Source organism: Mus caroli, chromosome 10 (genome assembly GCF_900094665.2).
Source record: "Mus caroli chromosome 10, CAROLI_EIJ_v1.1, whole genome shotgun sequence".
NCBI classification, from domain to species: Eukaryota; Metazoa; Chordata; class Mammalia; order Rodentia; family Muridae; genus Mus; species Mus caroli.
Genome location: NC_034579.1, coordinates 751,687 through 778,780, shown reverse-complemented (window position 1 = coordinate 778,780; position 27,094 = coordinate 751,687). Strand labels below are relative to the sequence as shown.

General features: G+C 43.9%; 1 protein-coding gene across 4 annotated transcripts in view; it reads right to left on the bottom strand.

The window, feature by feature from the left end:
* The window catches only part of Mthfd1l (methylenetetrahydrofolate dehydrogenase (NADP+ dependent) 1 like), a 180,943-nt gene that overhangs the window by 130,162 nt on the left and 23,687 nt on the right, over positions 1–27,094 (bottom strand). For all 4 annotated transcript variants that reach the window (XM_021173654.1, XM_021173653.1, XM_029482853.1 and 1 more), the window contains exons 8-11: positions 17,582–17,693; positions 9,982–10,073; positions 8,752–8,849; positions 6,974–7,147 (exon numbers count right to left, since the gene is read on the bottom strand). In XM_021173654.1, coding sequence (XP_021029313.1) covers positions 6,974–7,147; positions 8,752–8,849; positions 9,982–10,073; positions 17,582–17,693 — 476 coding nt within the window. The remainder of the gene's footprint in view (positions 1–6,973; positions 7,148–8,751; positions 8,850–9,981; positions 10,074–17,581; positions 17,694–27,094) is intronic.

Sequence of the window (27,094 nt, the reverse complement as noted above, 5' to 3'; positions counted from 1 at the left end):
CTCCTCCAGTGAGAAACTCACAGAGCAGTTTGGACTTTTAAAAACGACTCTGTCTGATGAATTCATGGAAATTCTAGAATCTTCTACAGGGCCCAAGATACACTCAAAAGGCCACCAGCTGCAACCCATGTCAAGTCCTTACACAAAATTCCTTTTCACTAAGGTAAGTGGGAAAATACTAAAAACTCAAGAGTGCCTCAGAGTCTCAGAATCTTCTGGTGTATTTCTGTGGGCGCCCGGGACTTTTAATTTTGTCAGGCGAAGCAAATAGAGCCAGCCACATGTAGGTGTAAACAGTACGAGATGTGTATCTGATGAGAGACAGATGATTTCCAGAGAAGACGAAACCTACAGTCTGAAGGATGGTTTAGAAATAGATGTGTGTGTGTGTGAATCTGTTTTGCATTTGAGTTATTAACAATTTAAAAGATAAAACCTCGACTCTTTCATATTTGCATCTCAGTGTTGCTATTTTTAACCCACATTTACACTAGATTGAGATGTAGAGTATGGGATGTATGGCAATTTAGGTTTCTTGAAAAATTCCCTGGATATCTGAATTTTCTAAAATGTGGGAGAATATTCACATTATAGAGTTCAGAGGAAAAGACAGGACACAAACATTATTTATAGCTTGATCTTTAAGTGTAAACAGGATGGGTATAAAGGTAAAATACTGAGAGAAAATAGAAGAGAAAAAACCCACTCCTGAGTAATGAGACAAGTTATTGCCTTCTGATTTTTCCTTACGCTACATTTATGAAATACGTCAACATTATTTTCAGAATAAAAAGAGATTTTCAAAAAGGGGGAAATAATTCTCTTGTAAATTGAGGGGTCATTTATATATATATATTTTAAAACTGCAAAGTGCATGTAATAGTTGATAATATCACTTTCCTCTGGCTTTTCATCTGACTAAAAGTAAAATTAGGGCGGTGACTTTTATGTCAAATTTAGTTTCTATTTTAGATTATAACTAGGTCTAATGTCAGTCAGCTGCCAAAGCTATTTAACACATTGACAAATACATTGTGTGTTGTATTTGAAGGAGAATTAATTCATTGAGACAGGATCACACTATGCAGCCATGGCTGGCCTGGGACTGGCTGTGTGGAGCAGGCTGGCCTTAAACTTCCACTCTCTATGTATCTCTCTCCCAAGGGCTAGGATAAAAGGCATGCAGCACACCTGGCTCCTGAATTTGTTTATTCATATAGAATACAGTGTGGTGTAGGCTCTCTAGAGCCAGTAGATTTCTGCCAGGGCTGCTCTATACTCATCACTATCAGTTCATGGGCTGTTTTGTGCTTTGGTGTGGCTTTGAATGGAGGGAAAGGAAGACCCCCTTCACTGTGGCTTCTAACAGTTCTGTGAAGTGAGAGGGCTTAAGACATAGTTTCCGAAAAAGAACAGCTGCTCTTCTGCTGCTTAATCTGCTCTTGAGGACGCAGAGTTCAGCCTGCAGTTGTATTTACAACACGGCATGTATGCTAGCTCCCGTTAGGCTACACAGAGTCATGCCAGCAAGGGGCTAGTGGGGAGTAGAGCAATGTTTACTGAGGATGGACTGAAGTGAATGTGTGAGCAGCCATGCTGGTCAGCAGTCTCTGGCACAGGGCCTGTCTCTCTCTGTCTCTGTTTCTGTCTCTGTCTCTCTCTCTCTCTCAGTCACTGTCTCTCTCTCTCTCTCTGTCTCTCTCTGTGTCTCTCTCTCTGTCTCTTTTTCTGTCTGAGACAGGGTTTCTCTGTATAGCCCTGGCTGTCCTGGAACTCACTCTGTAGAGATCTGCCTACCTCCAAGCAGTGAACTAAAGGTGCCCTGTAGCAAGCACGGCTTAACACAAGGCTGCTTAATGCTACTTTTGTTGTGAATTCTATCAACCAAGACTTTTTTGTAAAATCTGTGTATACAAAATGGGTATGCCATTCAAACATTAATAATAAATTATACACTTAAAACTCAATTCTTTAGAATATATCATTTACAATTTATTAAAAAGGAAAGTGATGTGCCAATTTTTATATAAGAATAGTCGATGAATATTTAATACTACAGAACACAAAGCATCTTCAATATGTTTCAGAGTTGAAAGACACTTTGATTTAATAATCATCAGTGATCAAATGGTACTTTGTATAAATATGTCATACAAAACACCTGGCAGCAGGGTATGTAGGGCCATTGTAGAAACTAGTGGAAATTCTGTTCTAATCCCAAAACTCTAATGATTGTTTTTTAAATGAAACTCAAGTTAGCAACTCAAATAGCAATTTTAAAAATCAAACACTCTAACACAACACAACTAAAGATACACCAACCTGATACTTATACGCTAAAATGATGGGAAGAAAATATTAAATATCAAAAGCCTTCTTTCCCCAGTAATTAAACCAGCACATTTCTATCATAAGATTAAATTCTGTATACATAGCTAAAAGTGTGAGCTCATGTGTTTCAGGAATTTTAACTGGTGTTGTGTGGTGTGATGGTGTGTCTAGCACAGATGTCGTACATTCAAGACACACGATGGAGCAAGGATGCGCACTGCCAAAGACATGCCAGGTATATTACGTGCTTTATGCTGAATTAATTTCTGATGGCTACGCATTCGAAAATCCCTTACTATTGTCCTCTTTTCTTAAACCACATTTTGAGACATGACTCCAGAGCTAAGAAGCTGGATCTAGCATGTGGCCGGAGGCCAGGCCCTAATGGTTTAACTCCCTCGTTGGGAACTTGATAACGATATCATCATAGCTTTTGTTAAAGACATGTCAACTTCGTTCTTAGCTCAAGGCAGGGCCACGTCTAGAGCTGGGCTTTATTTCTACATTAGACAAGTCCCAGATGAAGTGTATCACTGCCACTTCATGAGGAAAAAATGCTTCATGAATCTTCCTTTATTATCAGACGACACATTCCTCCTGAGATCCTTGGATCTTATCCTGAAGGTTCTGGAGATTAAACCCAAGGCTTCACACAGCCTAGGCAAGGGCTCTGTAACTGTGGACAACTCCTGCCCCCAATCTCCTGAACTGAACCACGGTGAGAAAACTCAGTGAAACCCACCAGGACTATACAAATTCTGGAGGAAGGAGGCAAATCCATGTATTAGATAGACACATTTTTAAAAGGGTGTATGTGTTTCTTTAGGGAAGTTATGTACTTCAGTGGTCATTTTTAGCACATTAAGTATTAAGTCGGTGTATCTTTAGGTTGTATTGTGTTAGAGTGTTTGCTTTTTTTATTATTTTTTTAAAGATGTATTTATTATTATATCTAAGCACACTGTAGCTGTCTTCAGACACACCAGAAGAAGGCATCAGATTTCATTACAGATGGTTGTAAACCACCATCTGGTTGCTGGGAATTGAACTCAGGACCTTTGGAAGAGCAGTCAGTGCTCTTTACCGCTGAGCCATCTCTCCAGCCCTGTGTTTGCTTTTTAAAATTGCTATTTGAGTTGCTAACTTGAGTTTCATTTAAAAACAGTCATTAGACTTCTGGGATTAGAACAGAATTTCTATCAACTCTGCAATGGCCCTCAATATGCTTCTGCCATTTCTGCTCCTCCCCCCATAACAATTATACAACACAGCATTTGATCACGGATGATTGTATACATCGCAGGTACACGTCACCTTTCCTAGCTCTAAGATGCTTTTAAATATCTCAGTGTCCAATAATGTGCTTACTCATTGCAAGCCTGCCTCAAGCATACGTGCCTAAAAGCAAATTTGAGTAGAAGATGCTCCAAACTCAGAAGCAGGAGTAAGGAACGACCGTGTCCTTCCTGCCACGCCTCTCAGTGGTAGGGTATCCAGGGTACCTGAGGGTAGGATCGACATCTCTGTGCCCAGATGTATGAATATGAGGGCTGGGCTCTCAGGTTAGAAAGGAACCCAGGTAGTGCAAATGCTGGCAGCCAAAGCAGCCACAAACAATGAGGGGCTACACCAAATTATTTGGAAAAAGAAAAAGAAAATCTGTATGGAACAAGTACAAACTTCTTTGTCCTACTCGCTAAACAAGAGAGTTTAATAAATATGTGCATAGCCCTTATACTGTATTAAGCACTGTGAGCAATCTAGGGGTGGCTGAATGTTTATAAAAGGTCACATGTAAACTATATACAAACTACGGCATTTTATGGGCGGGACGTGAACTTCAGAGTTCCATGTCTTTAGCTGCCTGGAACTAGTGCCCTGGCCGACTGTAAAAGTTGACTACAACTTATTTCCCCTCTGGAGAACGATCTTCCTAGGGGCAAAGGCACAGATAGGCACATCCAGGGTTATCCACTTAGCAGTCTGTAGTGACCTCAAACTTTGAAACAGTGGAGATGTGTATCAGTAGAGGTGTCAACTGTAGAGCATCCTCGTCACATTGTCAAGCCATTTTCCTGTCTCAATATAACCAGAAGAGTGGTTAGAAACTTTCTTAAAGCTGTGACCTTTTAATACACGTCCCCATTAGCTGAGTGGTGGCGGCGCACGCCTTTGATCCCAGCACCTGGGAGGCAGAGGCAGGCGGATTTCTGAGTTTGAGGCCAGCCTGGTCTACAGAGTGAGTGCCAGGACAGCCAAGACTACACAGAGAAACCCTGTCTTGAAAAAAAACAATAAATAAATAAATAAATAAATAAATAAATAAATAAATACAGTTCCTCATGTTGTGGTGACCCCCCAACCATAAAATTATTTTTGTTGCTACTTCATAACTGNAATTTTGCTACTGTTATGAATTGTAATATAAATATCTGTGTTTTCTGATGGTCTTAGGTGACCCCATGAAGGGGTTGCTTGACTCCCAAAGGGGCCTCAACCCACAGGTTGAGAACCCCTGTACTAGAAGAATTAGAGACACTCTATACTAGTAGTTGTGAGCCGTCATTAACACGTGTTCACCATGGGGAAACAATGAAGCTAGAGGCAATGGAAAGATGCGCCACATGCATTTGGGGAACTCAGATGTAAACACTGGGATGCTTGCCACAGGGCCATGAGAAGAGTAATGTATCCGAGCTCATTGTTAGAAGTGTACCACTGAACACACATGGTATGACCTCATTTAAGGAAGGGCCTATCAGTGTGGACACTATCCTGACCTGAAGAACTGTGCCCTCTGAGTGGTGGAAATTGTGATATTTTATTCTCTTGTTTATTTTCGGTATTTTTTTATAAATCTTATAGTGAGACTACATTATATACTGTCATAGTTTGCTTTCTATTGCTATGATAAAATCCCATGACCTAAAGCAATCGGGGCAGGAAAGGGTTACTTCATCTTACAGCTCTCAGGCACACCCTGCCACTGAGGAATCAGGGCAGGAACTCAAGGCAGGACCTCAAGGCAGGAAGTGAACCAAAGACCATGGAGAAATGCTGCTTACTGTCTTTCTCAGCTGGCTTGTTACATAGACTAGGACTATATGGCTCAGAGTTGGTACCACGTACAAGAGGCTAGACCCTTCCACATCAATTATTCATCAAGAAAACGCCCCAAAGACTTGCCTACAGGCCAATGTGATGGGGACATTTTCTCAGTTGAGGATTCCCTCTTCCTATATGACTCTACCTGACAAAAAATAAACAGAAAGAGTAAACCTCCCCCAAAAACTCCCAAACCAAACCAAACCAACCAACCAACAACAACACCCCCCACCCCCCAAACAAACCAACCAACCAACTCGACTAGGACAGCAACCAACAACATGAAAGCAGAAAGCAATCACATGGATAACTAAGTCAATCTAAGTTAACTAGAAGTCAAATCCACAGCAAAGAAATGTCGCTACCTGATAAATGGATTTTATGCTTCAAGCCTCACCATTACCTATCTATCTATCTATCTATCTATCTATCTATCTATCTATCTATCTATCAAAATATCATGCATGCATGCATTTATCCACCTATCCATCCATCCACCCATCCATCCATCCATCCATCCATCCATCCATCCATCCATCCGCCTAGTTATGCACCTACTCATCATTTGCAACAGTCAATCACACACAATTGCAAGACCACACAAGAGTATATGTAACTTAATGTCAGAATAGTTCAAATCTCTTGGCTGAATAATTCAGGTAGCAAATATGTTTTTAAAAAGGAAACAACAAAAACCTCCCCTTTCATAAAAAGTATCAATTTGTTTTTCATGTATCAATACAATTGAAAATGGCCAACCTTAGTTTGAAATGTTTTGTAAGGTCCACATATGACAATGAACTACCAAGGACATTAACAAGGGAATGTATATTTCCCACAAATATCTTAAATTTTAAGTAGAATATGAAATGACATGTTACTCAAGTCCTAACACAGTTCAAAATAATGTGCTTCTGATTGTTATTTTAATCATGGAAAACTAAATTTAAACATCTAGGACAGCTGGGACTGGCCACACACGCTTGTAATCCTGCACTTAGGAGATAGAGGAAGGGGGATGAAGACTTCAAGGGCATCCTCGGCTACAGAGCATGACTTGGTAGCAGGTCGAAGAACCCTGAGGAGCAATAGGGCAAGAATAATAAAGCACTGGAGTTGAGAGTGTAGCTCAGTGGTACAGCCCTTGCTTAGCTTTACTCTCCAGCACTGTCAAAAGAAGCCACCGCACTCCTGTTTTGTGATGCAGTTCAGTGGTAGAGACCTTGCCTGTCATATACCAGACTCTGGGTGTGAGTCTCAGCATCACAAGTTAAAAAATAAATTCAAAAGCAAAACAGCAAACTTAGCAGCTTGTTACTCTATGTACAGAATAGAGAGTACTTCCCTCAGCTCTGCTAAGGCGTGAGGAGCCTTACCTCATGACAAACGGAGGCTTGTCAATTGACGCAAAAAGGAACAGGGTCAAAACCAAGAACGCAATGTACTTAAGGGGTGTGTGGACAGAGATAAATATGGATAAATATGGAAGACAGTTCTAGAAACACGTCTCTTCATTAGAGTCAGTGTGGAGTCTTACCCAGCAACCAAGACGTATTTTCCATCTGTTTGATCCTTTAACCTCTCCAGCAGGGACAATTGGACTTTGGCTTTGCTCTTGCCATAGATTTCAATTTCATCTGCAAGCAATCCTATCTCCTTGGCAAGGACATCCACAGCTTTTGGAGTCTGTCCCCGGGAAATCTCAATATCACTGGAGGGAGAGAGAAGAAGCGTGACAGAGGTGGTCGCCTCAGCTTAGGTGGTCGGCGCTCGAGGGAGAAGCATCCGCACACCCTGCCAACCATTAAATCAACCCAATTGCTTTGTGGTCCCTCTTCCCAGGCAGAATTAAACACAACTGCTAACAATTAAGATGCATGAGAAAGTGACTCTTCCCTCCCTTTCTTTGTGAGATATTATTGCAAAATATTATTAAAGTATCAAGACTCTAGAATGGTGTCAGGCACAAATTTAACACCCATGTCACAGGCAGAGGCCAAGTGTGTTCTTCATACTATGGCTATGGTAAACCCATTATTGGGCACACAGTTCCGTGCGGCAGAGGCTAGAACGGCTACCACATGATGCTTTCTCACCTGGCTAGCCAAAGTGTCTCTTGGCTATTCAGAAATATGGAAATGCTATTTTGTTTCATCTCCATCCATGCTTTCTCCCTTTCGCATTTTCAGTCCAAAAATAATAGTTGAGAATATTTTATTAATTATGTAATGGCTCGTGAAAGGATGCAGTACTCGAAACTCAATCTCAGACTGAAAAAAAGTCAGGACCTTCATTTGGAGGATGGCTGGGCATCACACGTGACTGAGGTGAGCACACAGTTGTCGTTATTACAGGGGCTCTCAGTAACAATGTGTGTACTGTGGACCACCCAGAGAACACTGCTGTGGCCAACATGCCCTGTCTCTCTTATTTGGGGCCAGCCTGTTCTTCTACCCCACTGAACATTTGCCTGAGAGGGAGGACTGAAGACACACTTATTCCTAGAGCCTAGAACATTGCATGAGAGAGGGCAATGAACTTGAACTTGAGACACAACAGTCTTCGAGGATGGAAAGAACCCACCCNCACACACACACACACACACACACACACACACACACACACACACACACACTGCCATAGGCAACTCTTCAGTTGCTACTGTTGACGACCTGCTCAGCCCCAATACAACTCTATAATTCTCTTCAGAACAGAGGACCAGGGCAGTCTGACCTTGGTATAGGGGATAATTGGTAAACATGCTGCATCCCTCCTGCTCCAGAGGGTACCAGAGAAGCTGAGAGGAAAATGATGCTTCAAGCCAGTGTAGGCTGAACTCTGAGCTTCCTTTAAGGCTATTCCCACCCCCCTCCCCCCAAGGTCACCATCATAGATCTTTCTATTTCTCTTCTCACCTCTCCTTAGCTTCTAGAATCTTGTTTTATCTCATCTTCGTGGCTAAAGTGTCTTAATTAGGTTTTCTATTGCTGTGACAAAATCCCATGACCAAAAATCAAGTTGGGGAGGAAAGGGTTTATTCAGCTTGCACTTCCAGATCATAATCCATCATTGGAGAAAGTCAGGACAGGAACTCAAGCAGGGCAGGAACCTGGAGGAAGAAGCTGATGCAGAGGCCATGGAGGGGTGCTACTCATTGGCTTGCTTCCTATGGCTTGTTCAAGATCAGCCTGGGACCATGTTTCAGATAAAAAAAAACACTCAAAAGCCTTGCATTATGCCAGTCAGCAACTGACCAGAGATACGTGTCCCTGGGGTGAGCCGCCATCAGTACCAGCCAAGCACAGCATCACCTACCTGGGCACAGGCGAGAGAGGCTGCAGTTTTAAGCAGTGCAGTCGCCATCTTCGATGTTGCTGCTCTCTGAGCCACCTCCTGCCGCTGCTCACCATGTTCTTCAGGAGAGAGGGGGAAAGAGACGGTGTAGATGTGAGGGTGACAGGGTTCCCACATCAACTACAGGAAGACTGCGAGGGGCTTACGGAGGCCAAGGAACCCCCAAGCCAGACAGTTATCACAGGTTATAAGCAACAATGTGATGCACATGCAATTAGCCTTGTAGACTTTGTTTATGGGCTTGTAGACATATGCACTGTTAAAACAGCTTAACTATTCACAAAAGATATCAAGACTGTAGATATGGTTATTCTTTAAAAGATTTATTGTGTGTTTATACATAAAAGTCAGAACTGGCAACATGGATGGCTTCTAATGGTTTCCAACATATGTTTATAATATGTTATTATTATTATTATTAAATTATTATTATGTGGGTATTTGTGGGGAACTGGGCATTTTCCCTACATGTATCATCTATGCACCATGTGTGGGGGATGTCAGAAGAGGACACTGGATCCCCTGGAACTAGAGTGACATATGATTGTGAGCTGCCATCTGGCAAACAAATCTGTATCCTCTGTAAGCGCAGCCCATCCCTTAGCCACTGAGCCACCTCTCTGGTCCACACCACCTTAGCTTTGAGACATGATCTCCCACTGAACCTACAACTGTACTGTCTCAGACATCCTCCTGTCTGTCTCCCCAGTGCTGAGAAGACAGGCTCACACCTTTTTTATGTGGGTGCTGGGGATCAAAGTCCGGCCCCTGTGCTTGTGGACCAGGCACTTCATTGACTGAACCACCTCCCCAGCCTCTTGGATAGATTCTTCATCTCAACCCTCAACCAAGCCCCATCTGGCATCTTGATTTCAACCACTTGAAAGGCTTGAAGCTAGCCAGCTCCCAGGTCCCTGGCACAGAAAAATTATGAGGCAATACACGCTTCAAGTTTTTGTGTTGGTACATTTGAGAGGTAATGCATTACACAGACACGACTTTGGGCATTTGCCTTGCACACATCATGCGATGGTAGGCAAGTAAAAAGCAAGTAAGTACCCATTTCCTCCCATCAGAGGGCTCTTTGACCCCAGACGTGGAGTGTCTAAAACTCCGCCCGACAGGCGGAAACACTGGAAAACATCAGAAACTACTACGAAGCCCAAACTCAGATGGCCACGTCCCACGAACCTGAACCCGCAGAGCCGCAGCCAGGAGACGCACGCTCTCTTCTGCAATGAGTCTGTTCACGGGCACCCCAGGAGACCCTCCTCTCAGCTTCCCTGCAAACACATTGAGTGGAAAAAGGCTTCTAACATATTTTCACTAATAAACAATTGCCCTCTGTAAAAATCCAGCACACAGAATCGTGGCGCCCATCAGTTATCACCAAGGTCAGGAAATGTCTACAGGCACGTCACCTCTGGCACAACCCTGAGGCTCTCAGCTGGGGCTATTTTGTATTTTTATATTAGAGGGATGTCAATGTCCCTTTAAGCTGTTAACCTGGGGATAAACGGAGGCATGGTTTAACAAAGCACACTATGCTTGACAGATATCTCACACTGAAGAACACAGAAACATCCAGGCATGGGTTCTTCAAGTACCCCAAGTGTGACACTGTGACCTACAAAAGCAAAGATACAATTATCTGGATAAGGTAGCCCAGCCTCTAAACCCAGCACTTGAAAAGCTGAGGCAGGAAAATAGACAGCTTGAAACTATCTCAGACTACACAGTAAAGTCTAGGCTCCACAGTATGACCCTGTCTCAAAAACATACACAAGAATTAATATAATGGTGGCTTTAGACAATTCTAGTTTGGTCTGGTAGTCTGTCATCTTAGTTACTCAGGAGGCCAAAGCAGGGGCACTGCAGGTTCAGGGCCAGCCTGAGGAAGAGAGTCCAACTCTGTCTCAAAATTTAAAAAGTAAGAGGAATGGAGATACAGCTTAGTGATAGAGTGCTTGTTTGGCTTGCTTGAGGCCCTGAGTTCAAGGCCCCGCACCTCTGCCACTCCCACAGCCAAAGATATCCATGATACTCATTGTAGAGGCAGCATGGCCTATACAGACTCACATCTCCACCTCTGACCCAGTCCCGCTTGGGTTGTTACGAAGAATAAAACCAACCGGCCAGGATTGTGTGAATTGAAATGTAGCAGGTCCACGAGGTGTACCATTAAGAATATTCATTTTAACTACCAGACATATGTGCTACCCAACATTTGAATTTCTGACACAGTGGGGCTTCAGACCCTTGAACCCTTACAGTATCACCCTAGAGCAATAGCGGAAGTGAAGTTGTTTGCAAGCACAAGGCACACACAGAAGTGAAACACCTACGGATAAACCCTAAAGCTGTGAAGAGAGCAAGCTTCCTTTGGTCATAAAACAACAACAATAACTTTATATAATATGTGTAAAATATATTCAATTAAATGAAATCAAATGTAGCGAATTCTTTATCAAACAGTATGACAGAGAAAGAAGACATTATATTTAAATACACACACACACATACATATATAATTTATAGATTATATTCATGTTTTCAAAGTAATAACTGTGGATTTTTTGTTTTGTTTTGAGACAGGGACTCAGTATGTAGCCCTGGCTGACCTTGAACTCACTATGTAGAACAGGCTGGCCTCAAATTCACAGAGATCTGCTTTCCTCTACCTCCCAATTTCTGAGATTATAGGTGTAAGCCACTATACCAATCATAACTATGGGCTTTTTTTTCAGTGTGTATGTATATGTATTCACATGTGTGTGCAAGTGTGTGTGTGCATATGTGTTCACATGTGGGTATGCGAGTGTGTGTGTTCAAGCACACGTGAACTTGGTTGATGCCAACCGTCTTCCTTGGTCACTCTCAGTTTGTGGAGGCAGGGTGCGTTGGTGATGCTGGAGCTACTCATTCTGCTGGTCTAGCTGGGCAGCTTGCCACCGAGATCCCCTGTCCTGCCTCCAGAGCGCTGGGATTGCAGGTGCCTGCTGTGCCCACCTGGCTTTCATGTGGGTGATGGAGATCTGAATTCTGGCCTGTATGCTTTTGTGGCAAGCATTTTATCCAATGAGACATAGCCTCAGCCCATAAATTGCTTGTTTTGTTTGTTTGTTTGAATTATCAAAAGAAAATTCCTGTCAGAAATATGGCCTAATTTCTATCAAAAGCAATTATGTTTTAGGATATTAATCTTAGGGATTGCGTGATGCTGTTTTGGGTCTGGGGTCTGGGGTCTGGGCTGGTTCATCAGCCTGTGGCTCTGGTAAAATGAATGTGTTGGCATTTTAAGAAGGTGGGACCTAGTGGGAGGAAGCGAGGTTGCTGGGGTCATGGCCTTGAAGGAGACACTGGGACACCAGGCCCTTCCAGTTTCTGTTTGTTTCCTTGTCCCCACTCCAGCCAGGATGTAGTGTTACATCACAGGCCTAAAGATACATGGCATAAACTCTTAGAAACCATGAACCAAAATAGACTTTCTTCCCTGTGAAAAATAGTCATTTTTCACAGGGGCAGAAAGCTGACAAATACATCTGTTTTTCAAATTTGGGAAGCATCAATAAGAATTTTGCTTTCCCCTCCTTTAGTTAACAATTATAACATTTATTAAAAGAAAACACACATGTAAAATGCTTTGGCCTGTATCCTCTCTTAATGGGAAAATAAATACTCCTAATAGCAACATTTTTTAATTAAGAAACCATTTTCTTGGGTTTCGGGACCACTTGACTCCTAAATTATCCACTATGCTGACAGTTCTTTACAAGAAATTGCACAAAACACTTAAGAGTATGTGCTCTGTAAAGTTCTGTTGTCACATGCAATCAGGGTGTTGGAAAAAAACCACATTCCCCATCTATAGTTTAAAGATTAGCAATATTTCAGCTCTATAAATCACATCTGGGCAGAAGAGTCAGAAGATGGGAGAGATTTGTTTTGCTTTCCTTTAACCACTAAAGACCTGTTCTTAAAATCCTGTCCAACTACTGCGGAGGAGAAGAAGAAGAAAAACAGGTACTGTTCGTTCTCCTGCCTTTTAGGAATGGGGAATTAAGACATCGACATTCCAGGGACTGCTATCAATCTGTAAGTGCATGGCCCCAGAACATAAGGGACACAGTTGCACAGTAAAGGATTTTTATCATTTTAGGGTCTTGTACAACACAGGGCTCAGGGAAAGAGAGACTGTGATGTGGTTAGGAAAAGTGTTGGGATGACTTCAAGGTATGAGGAACACTGTGAAAAACAGGTCTGAGCAGAACAGAACTCACTCCCTCCCTCCCTCCCTCCCTCCCTCCCTCCCTTCCTTCCTCCCTCCCTCCCTGTCTCCGGACAGCTAAATGAAGAGAAATGAATCCAGACAAGAATACAATGGCGTGATGGGACGAGAAATCGGGAGGAATTTTTGAAGAAAGCAGCAGGGATCAGTGAAAGGATGAGAGGCCTGAGTGGAGGGAGCCTTAACCCCAGGGCTAACATAACAGAAGCCTGTGGCCAGGTCAAATCCTCCCCCTCTGCAGAGAACCGGCCCTGACCCTAAATACACTCAATAAATACCCAGTTGCCTCTGAAGAAACCCTCTAGCACCATTTTGAGACAGTGCCCTTGAGAGTGGCCATCATCATTCCCACCATGTGAATCCCATCACATCAGAGCGTACAACTCACACTCTTTAAAGAGAAAGCTCTGAAGAAATGAAAATGATGTAAACATAACCATTATCCTCTATAACATGGCAACCTCTAAGGCCAACCAAACTAAGGAGGAATCAATACACTACATGCATAACCTATATGGTTTTGTTTTTGTTTATTTCATTTTTGTTTTCTGTTTTGTTTTGTTTGGAGAAGGACATTGTGTATTTAAGGCTGATTTTAAACTTCTGGCCCTCAGCTTTTACCACCCAGTGCTGGGATTCTGGGTGTGCATCACATCAGATTTTATGCCAAGGCGAGGATCCAACCCAGGCTCCTACGTGTGCTTGGTAAGAGCTCTACAAACTGAGCTACGTCCCCATCCCTTAAAAGTAACTACATGTACTGAGAACAAATTGAAATTTGAACTAGAAAATTGGTGAGCTACCTCAGGCAGAGACCTAGGAGAAGAAGAGAGCCAGCGAATACAGACATGGGTCTCAGAATAAAGCTCAAGGGTCAGAAGGAAGCATCCTCATCTCATTCCAAACACACAGGATGACAGAATCCTGCCTGAGTCTGCCCAATTGCTCAGAAGCTGCCACCATATTATTTTAGAATCTCCCACCCTGCTTACTTCCCTGGACATAACTTCTAAGAACATGCATACATTCTGCAGCTGTGAAGTCACGGCCTGTGTGTGCTGGCAATATGGTAGAGAGGGAGGGGTGTAGAGAGTGAACCAACATTCACTGGTAGCCAGTATGCTAAAGTCACTGCCCCCAAATCACCACGCCATTTGTCCTTCCCAGCTGAGTTTCTCAGTTCTATTTATCTATGAGGAGTGGAAAGTTGAAGTGATTTCCTCAAAGCCACACAGCCTAGAGGGTCAGTATAAATAAGAGTTTAAAAAAAAATCAGGTATGGAGTTGGTGGGCAGGTGGATCTCAGAAGTCAAGAACATGGATTACTCTGGCAGAAGACCGGGGTTTGATAGTACCCAGAACTCACAATAATGACTCACAACCACCTGTGGCTCTGGCTCCAGGGATATCTAAAGTCTCACACTTCAGGGAGCACCTGCACACACACACACACACACACACACACACACACACACACACACACACACACAAATAAAAGAAAAATAAATGAATCTTAACAAAAGATCCAAACCACTAAGTCTGGCTTGGTGGTGGTACATCCTTATCGCTCAGCCTCTGGAAGCTGATGCAGGAGGATTGAGAGTTCAAAGCAGACCTCAGCTAAACAATGACACTGTCTTAAAAACAAAATAAAACCTCACAACCAACAAAATGATTGTCTTTGCTTTGAGTGACATAACCTTAAATCCATGTCCGCCCTTTCCTTTCCTGTACATCAAACTGTCACCCTTCAGGGCCACAGAAGGGAAAACTCTTGGTCCCTCTGCATCACCTGGTTTCTTACCGAGCCCTGGAGACAGCTCATGACTTCTCTCACTCCACGCTAGATACTCCTTTCTCAGCAAGAGGAGACTCTGCAAATGACACTGAAACCCAAAGATGCTGCTGTTTGATGCTGCTCTCTGGGCCCAAAATTAAAGACCAGCTTCTCCATCCCATTCAGTACACAGGTTCCTATATCTTCCAACATGGCATACAAAATGGCCGTACTTTGGGCAAAGTCGGTTTTTTCGAAATCAAAGTGCTTCAAGATCACAGCATTTCTTCTTTTAAAAATAGTTTTATGTAATAAATATATAGCCTGAAGAAGAATGTAGAATTTCTGTGTCTAAATTTCATATACTCAGTTCATTGCACAGTGGAATGAAAGACCTGATTGTCAGGTCTGGTTTCTGAACACAATGTCACCAGCATCAGGCATCAGGAAAAAGCTCTCCTAGGGGTAGGTATCAATTAGGTATCGATGCCTCTGCAGAGTTACCGTACCATAACCCCCAGATCCTGTCTATGTGGGAACTTGGAGGAGGGTCTGCAATGATAACAATGAGGATGAAAACCTCATTAAAGACGCTCACCTTCACCCAACCACAGTGTATTCAAAATTCTGGCCTAGAGCTCAAACAAAAGAACTTTTTAAAAATGACTCCAAACAATCCATCCATTTGTTTTATGTGGCTTTACCTGCTCATGGTCAATGCTCAGCCTCCACTGTGTGTTCACTACAGGGCCAAGTGCTGTCTTGTTCACATGACATTCCAAAACCAACAAGGAAACAATTACAAAGGGACCAGACAAACTGAAAAGAAACTAGCTGCAAATATTCTACTTATAGAAAATTAAATCAATGCAGAGGCTTCTAGTCTTTTATGCCCTTCCTAGTACTGAAACATTGAAACCTAATGGTTTTTTTTTTAAATAAAATATTTAATGTTTATTCTTCGAGAATTTTATAATTAACCTCATGCCAACTCTCCAACAAAATCTAATGTTATTTATTATTATTACCATCATCATTCATTTGTTTGGTTTGAAACAGGGTCTTACTATAGTTCTTGGGTGGCCTTTGGCTTGGTACACAGACCAGCCATGCCTACAAGTATGAGATCCACCTGTCTCTGTCTCCTGAGTGCTGGGATTAAAGGTGTAATATCTTTAGAAAAAGCATTATCAAGACCACGAGCTCTAAAAGAAGCATTAAAAATAAAGAGTTCTCACGACACAAAATATATCATTTTTTTTTTTACAGAGCTTAAAGACAGTCCAAAAGAATATTGAAGTACATTTGTCTCCAGCTAGAATTGTGTGCAAACTGTTCTCAATATAAACGCTGACAAAACCCAGCAGGTAAATAGTGTTGCAGAAAATGTAAACTCTTTGAGAAGGCGGGGTGTTATAACGAAGTTCTTCATCTAGCTAGGACTCTGAGCCCAGTCAGCTTCTGTCATGATTTATAGGCTAGAGACTGCTTTCTTAGCAGGACAAATAAAAGCTGTCTGCATGGCTGCAGGTAATAGGATGTGTATTTTATGGGCTTTTGTTTCCAGAGTACAAGGGATGGGACACACAGTTTCATGTTTGTCAGGCAAGCCATCTACCACAGAGCTACAACCCCCCAGCCTTGCAAACCATGCATTTTATTCTTTTAACTTTTAATTTTAAAAATTATGTTTATAGCCAGGAGCGGTGGCACATACCTTTAATCCCAGCACTCAGGAGGCAGAGGCAGTGGGATTTCTGAGTTCAAGGCCAGTCTGGTCTACAAAGTGAGTTCCAGGACAGCCAGGGCTACACAGAGAAACCCTGTCTCGAAAAACCAAAACCAAAACCAAAAACAAAAAAAAAAAAAACAAAAACATTTATGTATTTAGTGTGTGTATGTGTGTGTGGTGTGTTTGTGTACCATAGCTGTGGTTTGTGTGTGTGGAGGTCTGATTCTTTTTTCTACACGTAGGGCCTGGGGACTGCTTTCAGGTCACCAGGCTTGGTGGCAAGTGCCCTTGCACACTAAGCCCACCTGGCAGCCACAGGAGTGTGTTTTGAAGAAACTGAGGGGCTCCTACATACATGGCTGCCTCTCTCCTGCGCCTCTACCCTCTCCATTGCTCTCTGTGCTTTTAAAGGTAGAATGTTTCAGGGGGCCCTGTGAGGAGAGCTCTGAGAACATACCGTTTATCTCCATTCTAGTCCTCCTGGCAGCTCCATTTCCTCCAACCCTTTCCCAGTTGTCATGTCTGTCAGTACCAGAGTTCACCAGAGGCATTTGGGGCAGACACCTCCCTGACTTCGTGGTTTCTCTCTGCTCATAATATGAACCTGGTATCAAAACACTCCAAAGGAGTGGTTCTCAACCTTCCTAATGCTATAACCCTTTAATACAGTTCCTCCTGCTGTAGTGATCCCCCAACCATAAAATCACTTCCACTGCTACTTTGTAATTGTAAATTTGCTACGGTTGTGAATCCCAATGTAAATATTTGATATGCAAGATATCTGAGATTCAAAAAGTGTCATGGGACTCCCAAAGGAGTCGTGACCCACAGGTTGAGAACCTCTGCCCCAAAGGTAGGCACACCAACAATCCAGTCTCTTGGCCTCATGCCTATAGCAGCCAGCATCTCAAGAATGTGGTCTCCCAAAGAAGCAAGGTCCGTCATCTGACCTGCCTTAGTCACTGTCCTGCCCCATCAAGGTGAAGACATCTACCTGACAAGAAGTCATGGAAGCAATTGAGAATGGTGGTTCCTGATGGAATCCATGCAGCAGGAATCTCTTCTGGCTTAGGTGAGCCTAAGACCACAATGTCTGCCTCTTGAAGCTAAAAGGCATAAAAGAGAGAAAATCACACACATTAATCTATAGCAGAAAGACAGGAGTAACTTCAGATGTCCGATGACGCCAAAGTAACGGACAAATTTTTTTTTTTTTTTTGAGACAGGGTTTCTCTGTGTAGTCCTGGCTGTCCTGGAACTCAGAAATCCACCTACCTCTGCCTCCCAAGTGCTGGGATTAAAGGCATGTGCCACCATTGCCCAGCTGTAACAGACAATTTTAATAAAAGAGCCTGGAGTTCATTCCGAACTGTGGACATGAACTAAAATTGTGGACCAATTCTACTCAGGCATGTATCTTCTTCTTTTTTTTTTAAAGAAAAAAAAAAGATTTATTTCTTTTATGTATATGAGTACACTGAAGCTGTCTTCAGACACACCAGAAGTGGGCATCAGATCACATTACAGATGGTTGTGAGCCACCATGTGGTTGCTGGGAATTGAACTCAGGACCTCTGGAAGAGCAGTCGGTGCTCTTAACCACTGAGCCATTTCTCCAGCCCTCAAGCATATCTTAGGATAAGCAGAACATGACTAATGTGTCTTACAAAGAAAATGGAGCTTTAAAAATGTCATCACGGTAGCCACCTCAGTGTATAAGCTACATATGCATCGTTTTAATGAATTCTTCCTCTATGGATTATCTGTGTTCAGAAGAAAAGTGAGGATTGGGAGAAAAGCTCAGTCAGTAAAGAACTTGTAATGCAAACCTGGGACCCAACAGCAAATCCCCAAACTCACATAACCAGCCCTGGTAATGTGGCTGTGACCCAAGTACACCAATGAGTAAGGTGGTAGAGACAGGGCGAGGTCCCCAGAACCTAGTGAGTGAGCTAGACTGGGGCATGCACTGGCAAACGACCAAAGGGATTCTATGTCAAACAAGGTGAAAACTGAGCCTCTGACCTTCACATGCTTTCTGTGGCTTCACTCACACTCAGATGAGCATGCAACACACTCCTGTGACACACCCACACTCACATACCCACACATGCATGCTCACGAAGGGAGGGAGGGAGCGGAAGAGGAAGAAAGCGAGAAAAACTTAAAAAGAAAGAATATAAGAGATATCTCTGCTGAAACAATTGTCTAACTAGCCATTCTTCCTCCTCCAGGCTACACAGTCATGACACAGTTAAACAGCACCAAGGTCCGTGGAGCCAGCAGCCCCAGCAGTCTGACTGGTTCAAGCTGTGCATGATCCCTGCAGACAGATCTGAGAAGCAGCTAGACTTGCCGGTGATGTTATGTGTAGGGGAAGTGTTCTAGTGGGAAGACGATTGTAAACATCTGTTCTGAAAAGCCATTTCTCATTTACATACTTAAATGACTGTCATAAATTCAACCACAGTGATTCTCAAAGGCAATGCAAATGTTTAAGCCTGGCTCCAGAGCAGCAGATAAGAAACATCATTTTGCTAGGCGTTCTTGCACAAAGACTGCAAGACCAGAATATGTTAAAACACCTATTGAAAGGATGTATAGAAGCACAGTGAAGTGTTCATTTTGGGAGAAGCCAGGGATCATAGCTTCATACCAGCCCCCTAAGAACCCTCTGATTCCTACACGTGGTATCTTTGATATAACCCGTTCTCTTCATTACCCATGAATCTTGAGAATCTTATTCCAGCTCCTCAGCTACATATCTATATCCATCTCTAAAGCAGCTGTGCCAGTAAGCAACCAGGGGGCAGTTAATGCCCGCACAGAAGGGACAAAGCCACCCCCACCCCTAGCCATGATCACAGTATAGATGCTAATTCTTTCTGGAAAGAAAAAGTGCTAGATGCTTAGATCAATAAATAACCCACTGAGGACAGGATAAGGTTTTAATGAGCTCAAACTCAAGGAGAATTACCGTCTCCCTGGCTGTCCCTTCCATCTCCCCACATGGGAAAGGTCCTGGCCAGGGCCTGGCTTGAAACTTTACCTCATAACAAAATATTGCTTTCTCTGTGGAGACTGAAGTGGTGTAGCTTAGAGGGAACCACCCACTCCCCAGGCAGAGGACCAAATGTTAAAACAATAGCAAGACACAGATAGACGGACACGAATGGGGAGCATGTGGGTGCCGTGTGGTTTAGGTAACACGGAAACTATTCCTGTGATCCCTGTGGGGAGGGGCATCAAATAAGGAGGGAAGGCAGCAGATGTGATCTGGAAGGTTCCATGAGGGTTTGGTCACTCTCTTTAGCAGATGTAATACATTTAAGGACAGGGGACCACAGCAAGCACAGCGCCATCATTGGGCTAGAAGGGACGCATCAGTTCTTTCTAGCAATGTGTTTTGAAGAGGAATAAATGTGGGTCTTGGGTTTGATAGATTAAGGTGGGAACAAATAAAACTAAACTAAGCTGCCCCCTCCCCGAACCCTCCCTGCAACAAAACAAAACAAAGCCCCCAAATCCCAAACCCAAACAACAACAAAAGCCCCAAACAGTTGATGGGCTGACAAGATGGTTCAATGGGTAACCCCTCCTGCCAGCAAGCCTGAAGTCTGCGTGCAATTCCTGGTGCCCACATGATGTTAGGAGAGAACTGACTCCGATAAGATGTTTTCTGACCTCCACATGCATGCTGGGGCATGTGTGCCACTTCCTCCTACCCCCATCCCCCCACCATGGCACCACCAATAAGCAAATAGGAGTGTAATTTTTTAAGTTGAAAGGTTCTTTTTTTTTAAAGAAGAATTGTGCCTTTTAGCACCTGAGAGTTATGAAATATCCTTCCACATCACTTGAATGTTACCAGTGTAATTAAGAATATAAAAGTTTGCTGGGCAGTGGTGGCACACGCCTTTAATCCCAGCACTTAGGAGGCAGAGGCAGGCAAATTTCTGAGTTCGAGGTCAGCCTGGTGTACAGAGTGAGTTCCAGGACAGCCAGGGCTACACAAAGAAACCCTGTCTTGAAAAAGCAAGTGGGGTGGGGAAGAATATAAAAGTTCAAATGAAGACTGCTATTTTAAAAGATAACTGCTTTCCCCAGCAAAAATATACTTTTCAAATTATACTAATAGTGTGACTAAATGGAATTTAGAAATCTTCATTAAAAATCCTCTTATTTCATTTTTTAAGGCAGTGTGAAGGTAAGAACCCTGTCCCTGAGTGCACAGGTCAGAGCTGGGGTCTTCAGGCTGGGGAGACGTAGGGCAAACCCCTGAGATGGGAGGAAACAACAGGTGTTCAACAGAGACTTCTTTCCCCCTGGCATTTGGAATGTAAGACCTACCACTATTTAATGTTTGGACAGACATTGATGTCCAGTCAGCACCTGTGGCAGCCAGCAACTGTCACACACACCAAGGGGACAGGGAGGGCCAGCCAAATGTTTATGGCCTCTGACTTGATCTTATCCTGTAAGGATCCACTTTAGACTCTCCATTGTAAGGAGACAAGCAGTGTCCACAACATTCCTGCTGCACACTGTGGTATGGGCACGCCCTCCTTGCCTCTTAGCACTATCCTGAAAAGAACTCCAAATTTGTTTTTTTGTTTTTTTAAAGTGTCACTTTTATTTTAGAAAACATTAATATTTCTAAAATTGCTATTGCCTTCTCAACAACAGACAGGGATTTGGATACACAACATATATTATATCCGTGAATTCACTAGAATGCATTTCTTTCATTTTTTTAGTTACCCTTTCTTCTTCTCCTTTCTAAGCGTTACAGTATCTCCTCATACATTTGTTTACACATATACATGTATACATTACATATACATATACATTATAGGCTAGGATTTGCTTGCGAGGAAATGTAGGGTTTCTTTCTGAAATTGGATGACCTCAGTTAGCTTTATATATTCTAATCCATCCAAAAAATTTTCCTGCAAATTTTGTGATTTCATTTTTCTTTGAATCTAGAAATGAAATCACCCTCCCCGCTCCTGTGTGTGTGTGTGTGTGTGTGTGTGTGAGTGTACACCAGATTTTCATTACTCATTCACCTGCTGATGGACAATTCATTTGGCTCCATCTTCTCAGGACAGAGAAGATAACAGCAAGAGACAAAAAATTTGTTGTTGTTGGTTTGAGACCTGTGACCTGCGGCTTCTTGTCAACTCTCACGCTTTAAAACAATAATTTTGAAATTTCTATGATACTCACTTATTGTGCCCTAATCTCAAAGAGCAGCAAGCCAGGGATTTCAAAGTATCGAAACTCGCTTCTTTTCCACTTAAGGTGTAATTCTAAAATGTTTCATTGTTGCATAGAAAATGTAACAGAAACTGGTCGGACAGGTATACAGTGTATGAGATTGGTCTCAGGGAGATTTCTCAGGAGGCAGGATTAGGATGGGCAGAAGGAGGGAAGTGGAATCAGGTGACACTGAGACATCTGAGGGGACTGAGACTCTCCAGGGAATGGAGGGAAACGTGGGAGTCACCTCCACACAGAGCAAAGGCAGAACTAGAAGGCTGATCTTTGGGGGTCACTGATGCTAATTAGTAAGAGAGGAGCTAAGGATGGGAAAATGTACAGGGTGTGGAGCAGGATGGAGTTAGGAAGGAGGGGCGTGGCCTTGCAGGGTAAGAGAAAGGGGCGTGGCCGAGGTGTGCACCATCCCTTGTAGTCACAACAGACTAGAAGCCAAAAATACATTCTTGGCAACTAGGAACTGATGGGTAATTTTCCCATGGCAACCACACTGGCACACTTCTCACTCAACAGTCTGCATATGGAGAGTCCATTAGCAGAGTCCCTATCTATTCACAAACTTTAAAACTTAGAATGCCTGACATCTGAAATTAGCTGAGTCCAGCACCATTCCACCCTGAACTTGCCTGATCTCACCTGAAGCCGGCTGAGCAAACACCAAAAGGCTATGCCCTACGTCAGTCAGTGAGTCAGCGACCATATTTCCCTGCACTAGTAAAACAAGGATCCTGAAGTGAGCTGTAATGACTTAAAGTGTCAGGGTGTCAGTGTGCAAGAGGTTCCGTTCAGGGTCAGGCTTCGGCAGGACAGAGGACAGAGACTGAGCAAGCAGAAGCTATTTGTCCGCTCCATGCCCACCCAGTGATCTCACGGTGCAGGAATTTTCTTCCTTTCAGGAATTGAGTGTATTTCAGTTGTCTACTCTCTCTTGTGATCAGTAAAACACATTACTGGCTTTTAAAAATCTTAAGACTTATTGCATAAAGCAGAATGACTGTGAGCCAAACGGACAACGGGGAATTATGACATATCTAGCAACATCTCCCGAAGGATAATAAATGACCCTCCTTTTCCTAAGCGTTCCCAAATTCAATTCTTACTTCATGGTTCTATTACATATCTAGGCTATTCAGTTATGTGCAAAAATGCTAGAAAAGACGATTACTCTCTTCTGAAGTGAATGTCATATATCCAAAAGTTAAGACCGGGCTGGGGATGTAGGTCAGTTGCTATTGTGCTTGTCTTGCATACAGAGAACCCACGTTCCATAAAATCAGGCTGGTAGCACACATCTCCAACCCTAAACTTGGGATGTAAAGGCAGGAGGACCAGACGCTTTAAGTTCACCCTTCGCTATAGAGCTGGGGTTCTCAACCCTTCGAATGCTGTGACCCCTTAATAGAGTTCCTTATGGTGTGGTGACCCCCAACCATAAAATTACTTTCATTGTTAGTCATAACTGCAATTCTACTGTTATGAATCATAACTATCTGATATGCAGATGGTCTTAGATGGCTTCCGTGAAAGTGTCATTCGAACCTCAAGGGTGTCATAATACATAGGTCGAGAACTGCTGCTATAAAGCAAGTTTGGGGCCAGCCTGGGAAACATAAGAATGAATCTAAACACACACACACACACACGAACATACACACAGGAACACACACTACCACCACCACCACCCTAAAAGTCAGGCGAGATGATGTAAACCAAGAAAGAAAACGGGTCACAAATTCAGTAATAGATATGCTTTCAGAGATCATAAAAATGATTATTTTCTTCAACTCTTGAGGAAAAAAAAATGTCGTGCAGAGAAGGGAAAGGGGGAGTAGAAAGAGGAGGGAAGGGTGGGGAAAGAGAGAGACTGGGAGAGGGAGGGTGAGGGAAAGGGAAAAGAGGAAGAGGGAGGGTGAGAGGTAAAGGAAGGTAAGAGGGAGAGAGAGGAAAAGGGAGAGGGAAGGATAGAGGGACAAGGAAGGATGGAGGGGGAGGAAGGGAGAGGGAAAAGGGGAAGAGAGAGAGGGAGAGAGAGAGGGAGGGGGAGAGGGAGAGGAAGAGGGGGGAGGAGGGGAAGGGGAAGATAGGGGAGGGAGAGGGAATGTGTTGTGGTGAAGGCTCTTCAGAGCAGGGTGGGTCTCAGATGCACCTTCATGCGGACCACACAGTCTTCATGCACACACAAGGCACATGTACATGTACATGGCCTGGTACATGGCCAGGGCTGTGGGGAATGAGCCTCTGCATTTATGCTTTCTAGTTCCCAGTCTCCCACTGCACATCTGCAGATCACAGTTCTGCATCTGCTCTCTTGGAGGAGCTCTCTGGGCCTTAGCTGCTTCCCCTGAGAGGTGAGGAATCCCGACTCGGGGCAGGTGGAGACACATCACCTGGACTTGGGCCTAGACCCTGCTTTACCAGCAATGGTCAGGCTCCAGGCTCTGGTTTCTAGTGACTTACATGCATACAGAAAAGACTAGGACACGGACTCTCCATACAAACAGACAAGAGTGTGCCATTAGACTTCTTATTTTGTCCTCAGAAACTACTCGCTTTGTGGAGAAGGGAAATACAAACCATGTGCCAGTGGGCCGAAGGTGACACACCCAGGCTGTTTTCTGCAGATCACAGGCTCAGAGCCCCGCAGGACTGATGCAATGGGGACTGTGCAGTGCTGTGTATGCCCCACTGTGGAGTGCACTCTGATGACACGGGGTGTGACTGAGGTTGGCAAAGTGACACGGGCTATCTGAAAGCTGAACCAAAACCACAGCCTGGAGAAACATCTCGGTCCTGATCCAGGTTTCCCACAGAGGAGGAGACAAACGCTAGTAACACAATTCCACTCCTGATTTGTTAAACTGCATTCCGAAGCCAGCGAATCGTTACGCCAACATTTCTAACACTACGTCTGAGAAGAAGGCATTCCATGTTCGAGCATCTGCGGCACCACCCACCAAGACTGAAGTCAGAACAAGTTACCTATAGGATTTAGGGTGGGCATTTGAGTAGGGAGTGACTGTAAAGCGGGTCCTGGTTTCCTTATATTTGCCCCACAAATTCCTTATGAGATTACTGTGGCAATCCTGCCTGCATTTCAGAGTCTCGGCTCACATTCTGACCCAGCCAAAACGGATCAAACCTAATTTACAGGGTTCCACTTGAGCCCACGCTTACTCGCTTCAATTTGCTCTCACAAATCCCCTTCTCAACACAGGCTGATATATTGGCTTAAAAAGAAATCCAATCAGCTCCTTCTTTAGTGTTGACAAGTCATGTGACCCGGCAGGGTGAAAAGTATGGATGCCAACATCTGAATGCACTTCGTTAAACACAGCTTAGTGGCCACCATCCCAGGGGTCCACGCATGCTCCTGAGAAACCGGATGTTCACTTAGCATGAAGTCATATGGCCCCATCCTGCACATCACCGGCACCATGTCAGCACCCCTGACTAGGTGCCATCTCCACCCTTTCCGAGGGCACATACCACTGATTCCTAATAGGGAGCCTGGGAGCTCTGGCAAGCCCAAAGTCTGGGGGAAGGAGTTACCTTCAGGCTACTTCAGACTGAGTACGGTACAAGGTTGTCTCTGGGGGAATCACAATGTTGGAAGGAGGGGAGTTGGGTGTGGCAGCACACACCTTTAATCCCAGCACTCAGGAGGTAGAGGCAGGCGGATCTCCGTGAACTTGAGGCCAGCCTGGTCTACAAAACAAGTTCTAGGACAGCCAGGGCTACACGGAGAAACCCTATCTCAGCCCCACCCCCTCCCCCTCTAAAAAGAGCTGGAATGATAAAATAGTAAGCTCAAGCCAAGGCTTGGGCCCTGGTGGCTGAGTTGGGTAGTGTTTGGGTTCAGAGACTGAACTCATAGGAACATCTGGAATAAATGCTACCGCACAGAGGGGGTATACATGTTAGCTTTTCTCTTCCCCGAAAGATTTATTTATGAGTCTGTAGGTGTGCTTGCATGAGTTCACAAATACCACATGCATGCAGGTATCTGTGTGGGCCAGAAGAGTGGGGGGTGGGGGAACTGAACCTGGGTCCTCAGGCTTTTAACCTGTTGAGCCATCCTGCCAGCCCCAAGTGTCTGTTCTTAGCTGTTACGATCTGGGGAAGTCTCTTCTGAGTTTCACTTCCTTCATGGTGGGCATGCTAGTCCTGTCCAAAAGGGTATGAACCTCGAAATCACTGAAGACAGTCTGGGCAAAGGACAGTGCATGGCTGTCACCAGCCACTCAAGTAAAGTGAGAGCAGCCACTCAACTAAAAGCGAGCAGCATACGGATTATATTTGTTTACAGTGTTGCCCTACATGTGAAAAGATCAGTCAGTATAATTCAGTGACCCAGTCCACTTGAGGCTCGGAGTTCCCAGCTCTATCTATCCCTATCCTTACACACACACACACACACACACACACACACACACACACACATCCACCCACCCCTAATTTCACCCCTAATACATTTAGAAATTTCTGCTCACTTTTAAGCCCCTTTATTAGGCATACTGTGCACTAAATTTAAGCTATGTGATAATGTAGTTTGGCTCCAAAATCTCAGACCTAAAGAGTTTGAGTCTTCAAATGTGAAAGACTCATGTCTTCTTTTTTCTATAAATACTGTTGTTGTTTTTAAGTGTCTCTGTGAAATGAAGAGAAATGAGATTCTCAGAGAAAAATGAAATTCAAACCCATCTCTGATGTCTACACCATTTCTTCCATATGCAGCTGGGATCCAGTGGACTCAACCCAGCTGGAGGTGACTCCAATTGCAACTTCCAGCTGTTCTCTGTCCCTGACTTCAGTGTGACTCTCAAGGGAGCAGAGTCTGCAGTGCCCAACAATTTCTCTCTTCCAAGCACAGGGGTCCGCCTGACACATAAGCACCCAGGCAGAAGCATCGCTTGCTCTAGATGGCGTTGGGTACCAAGGTGAGACCCTCAGTGGGGAAGAGGGGACCAGTCAAGGCAAATTCCCAATAATAGGATTACACACATGCAACACACATGCAACCACACATGCCTTGTCTGTCTGGTCCATCCCTCTGCTGCTATGGGACCTGGAAAGATACACTTGTGTGGAGAAAAGTGAGAAAAAGCGGGGCTGGGGTGAAGGGAGCCCCTTAGCCTGACTAAAATGCATATGGCCAAGACCTGGGTCTACACTCATTAGCACACGAGGAATGTGGACAGCATTCAGCTGACCCCCCCCCCCCCCCCCC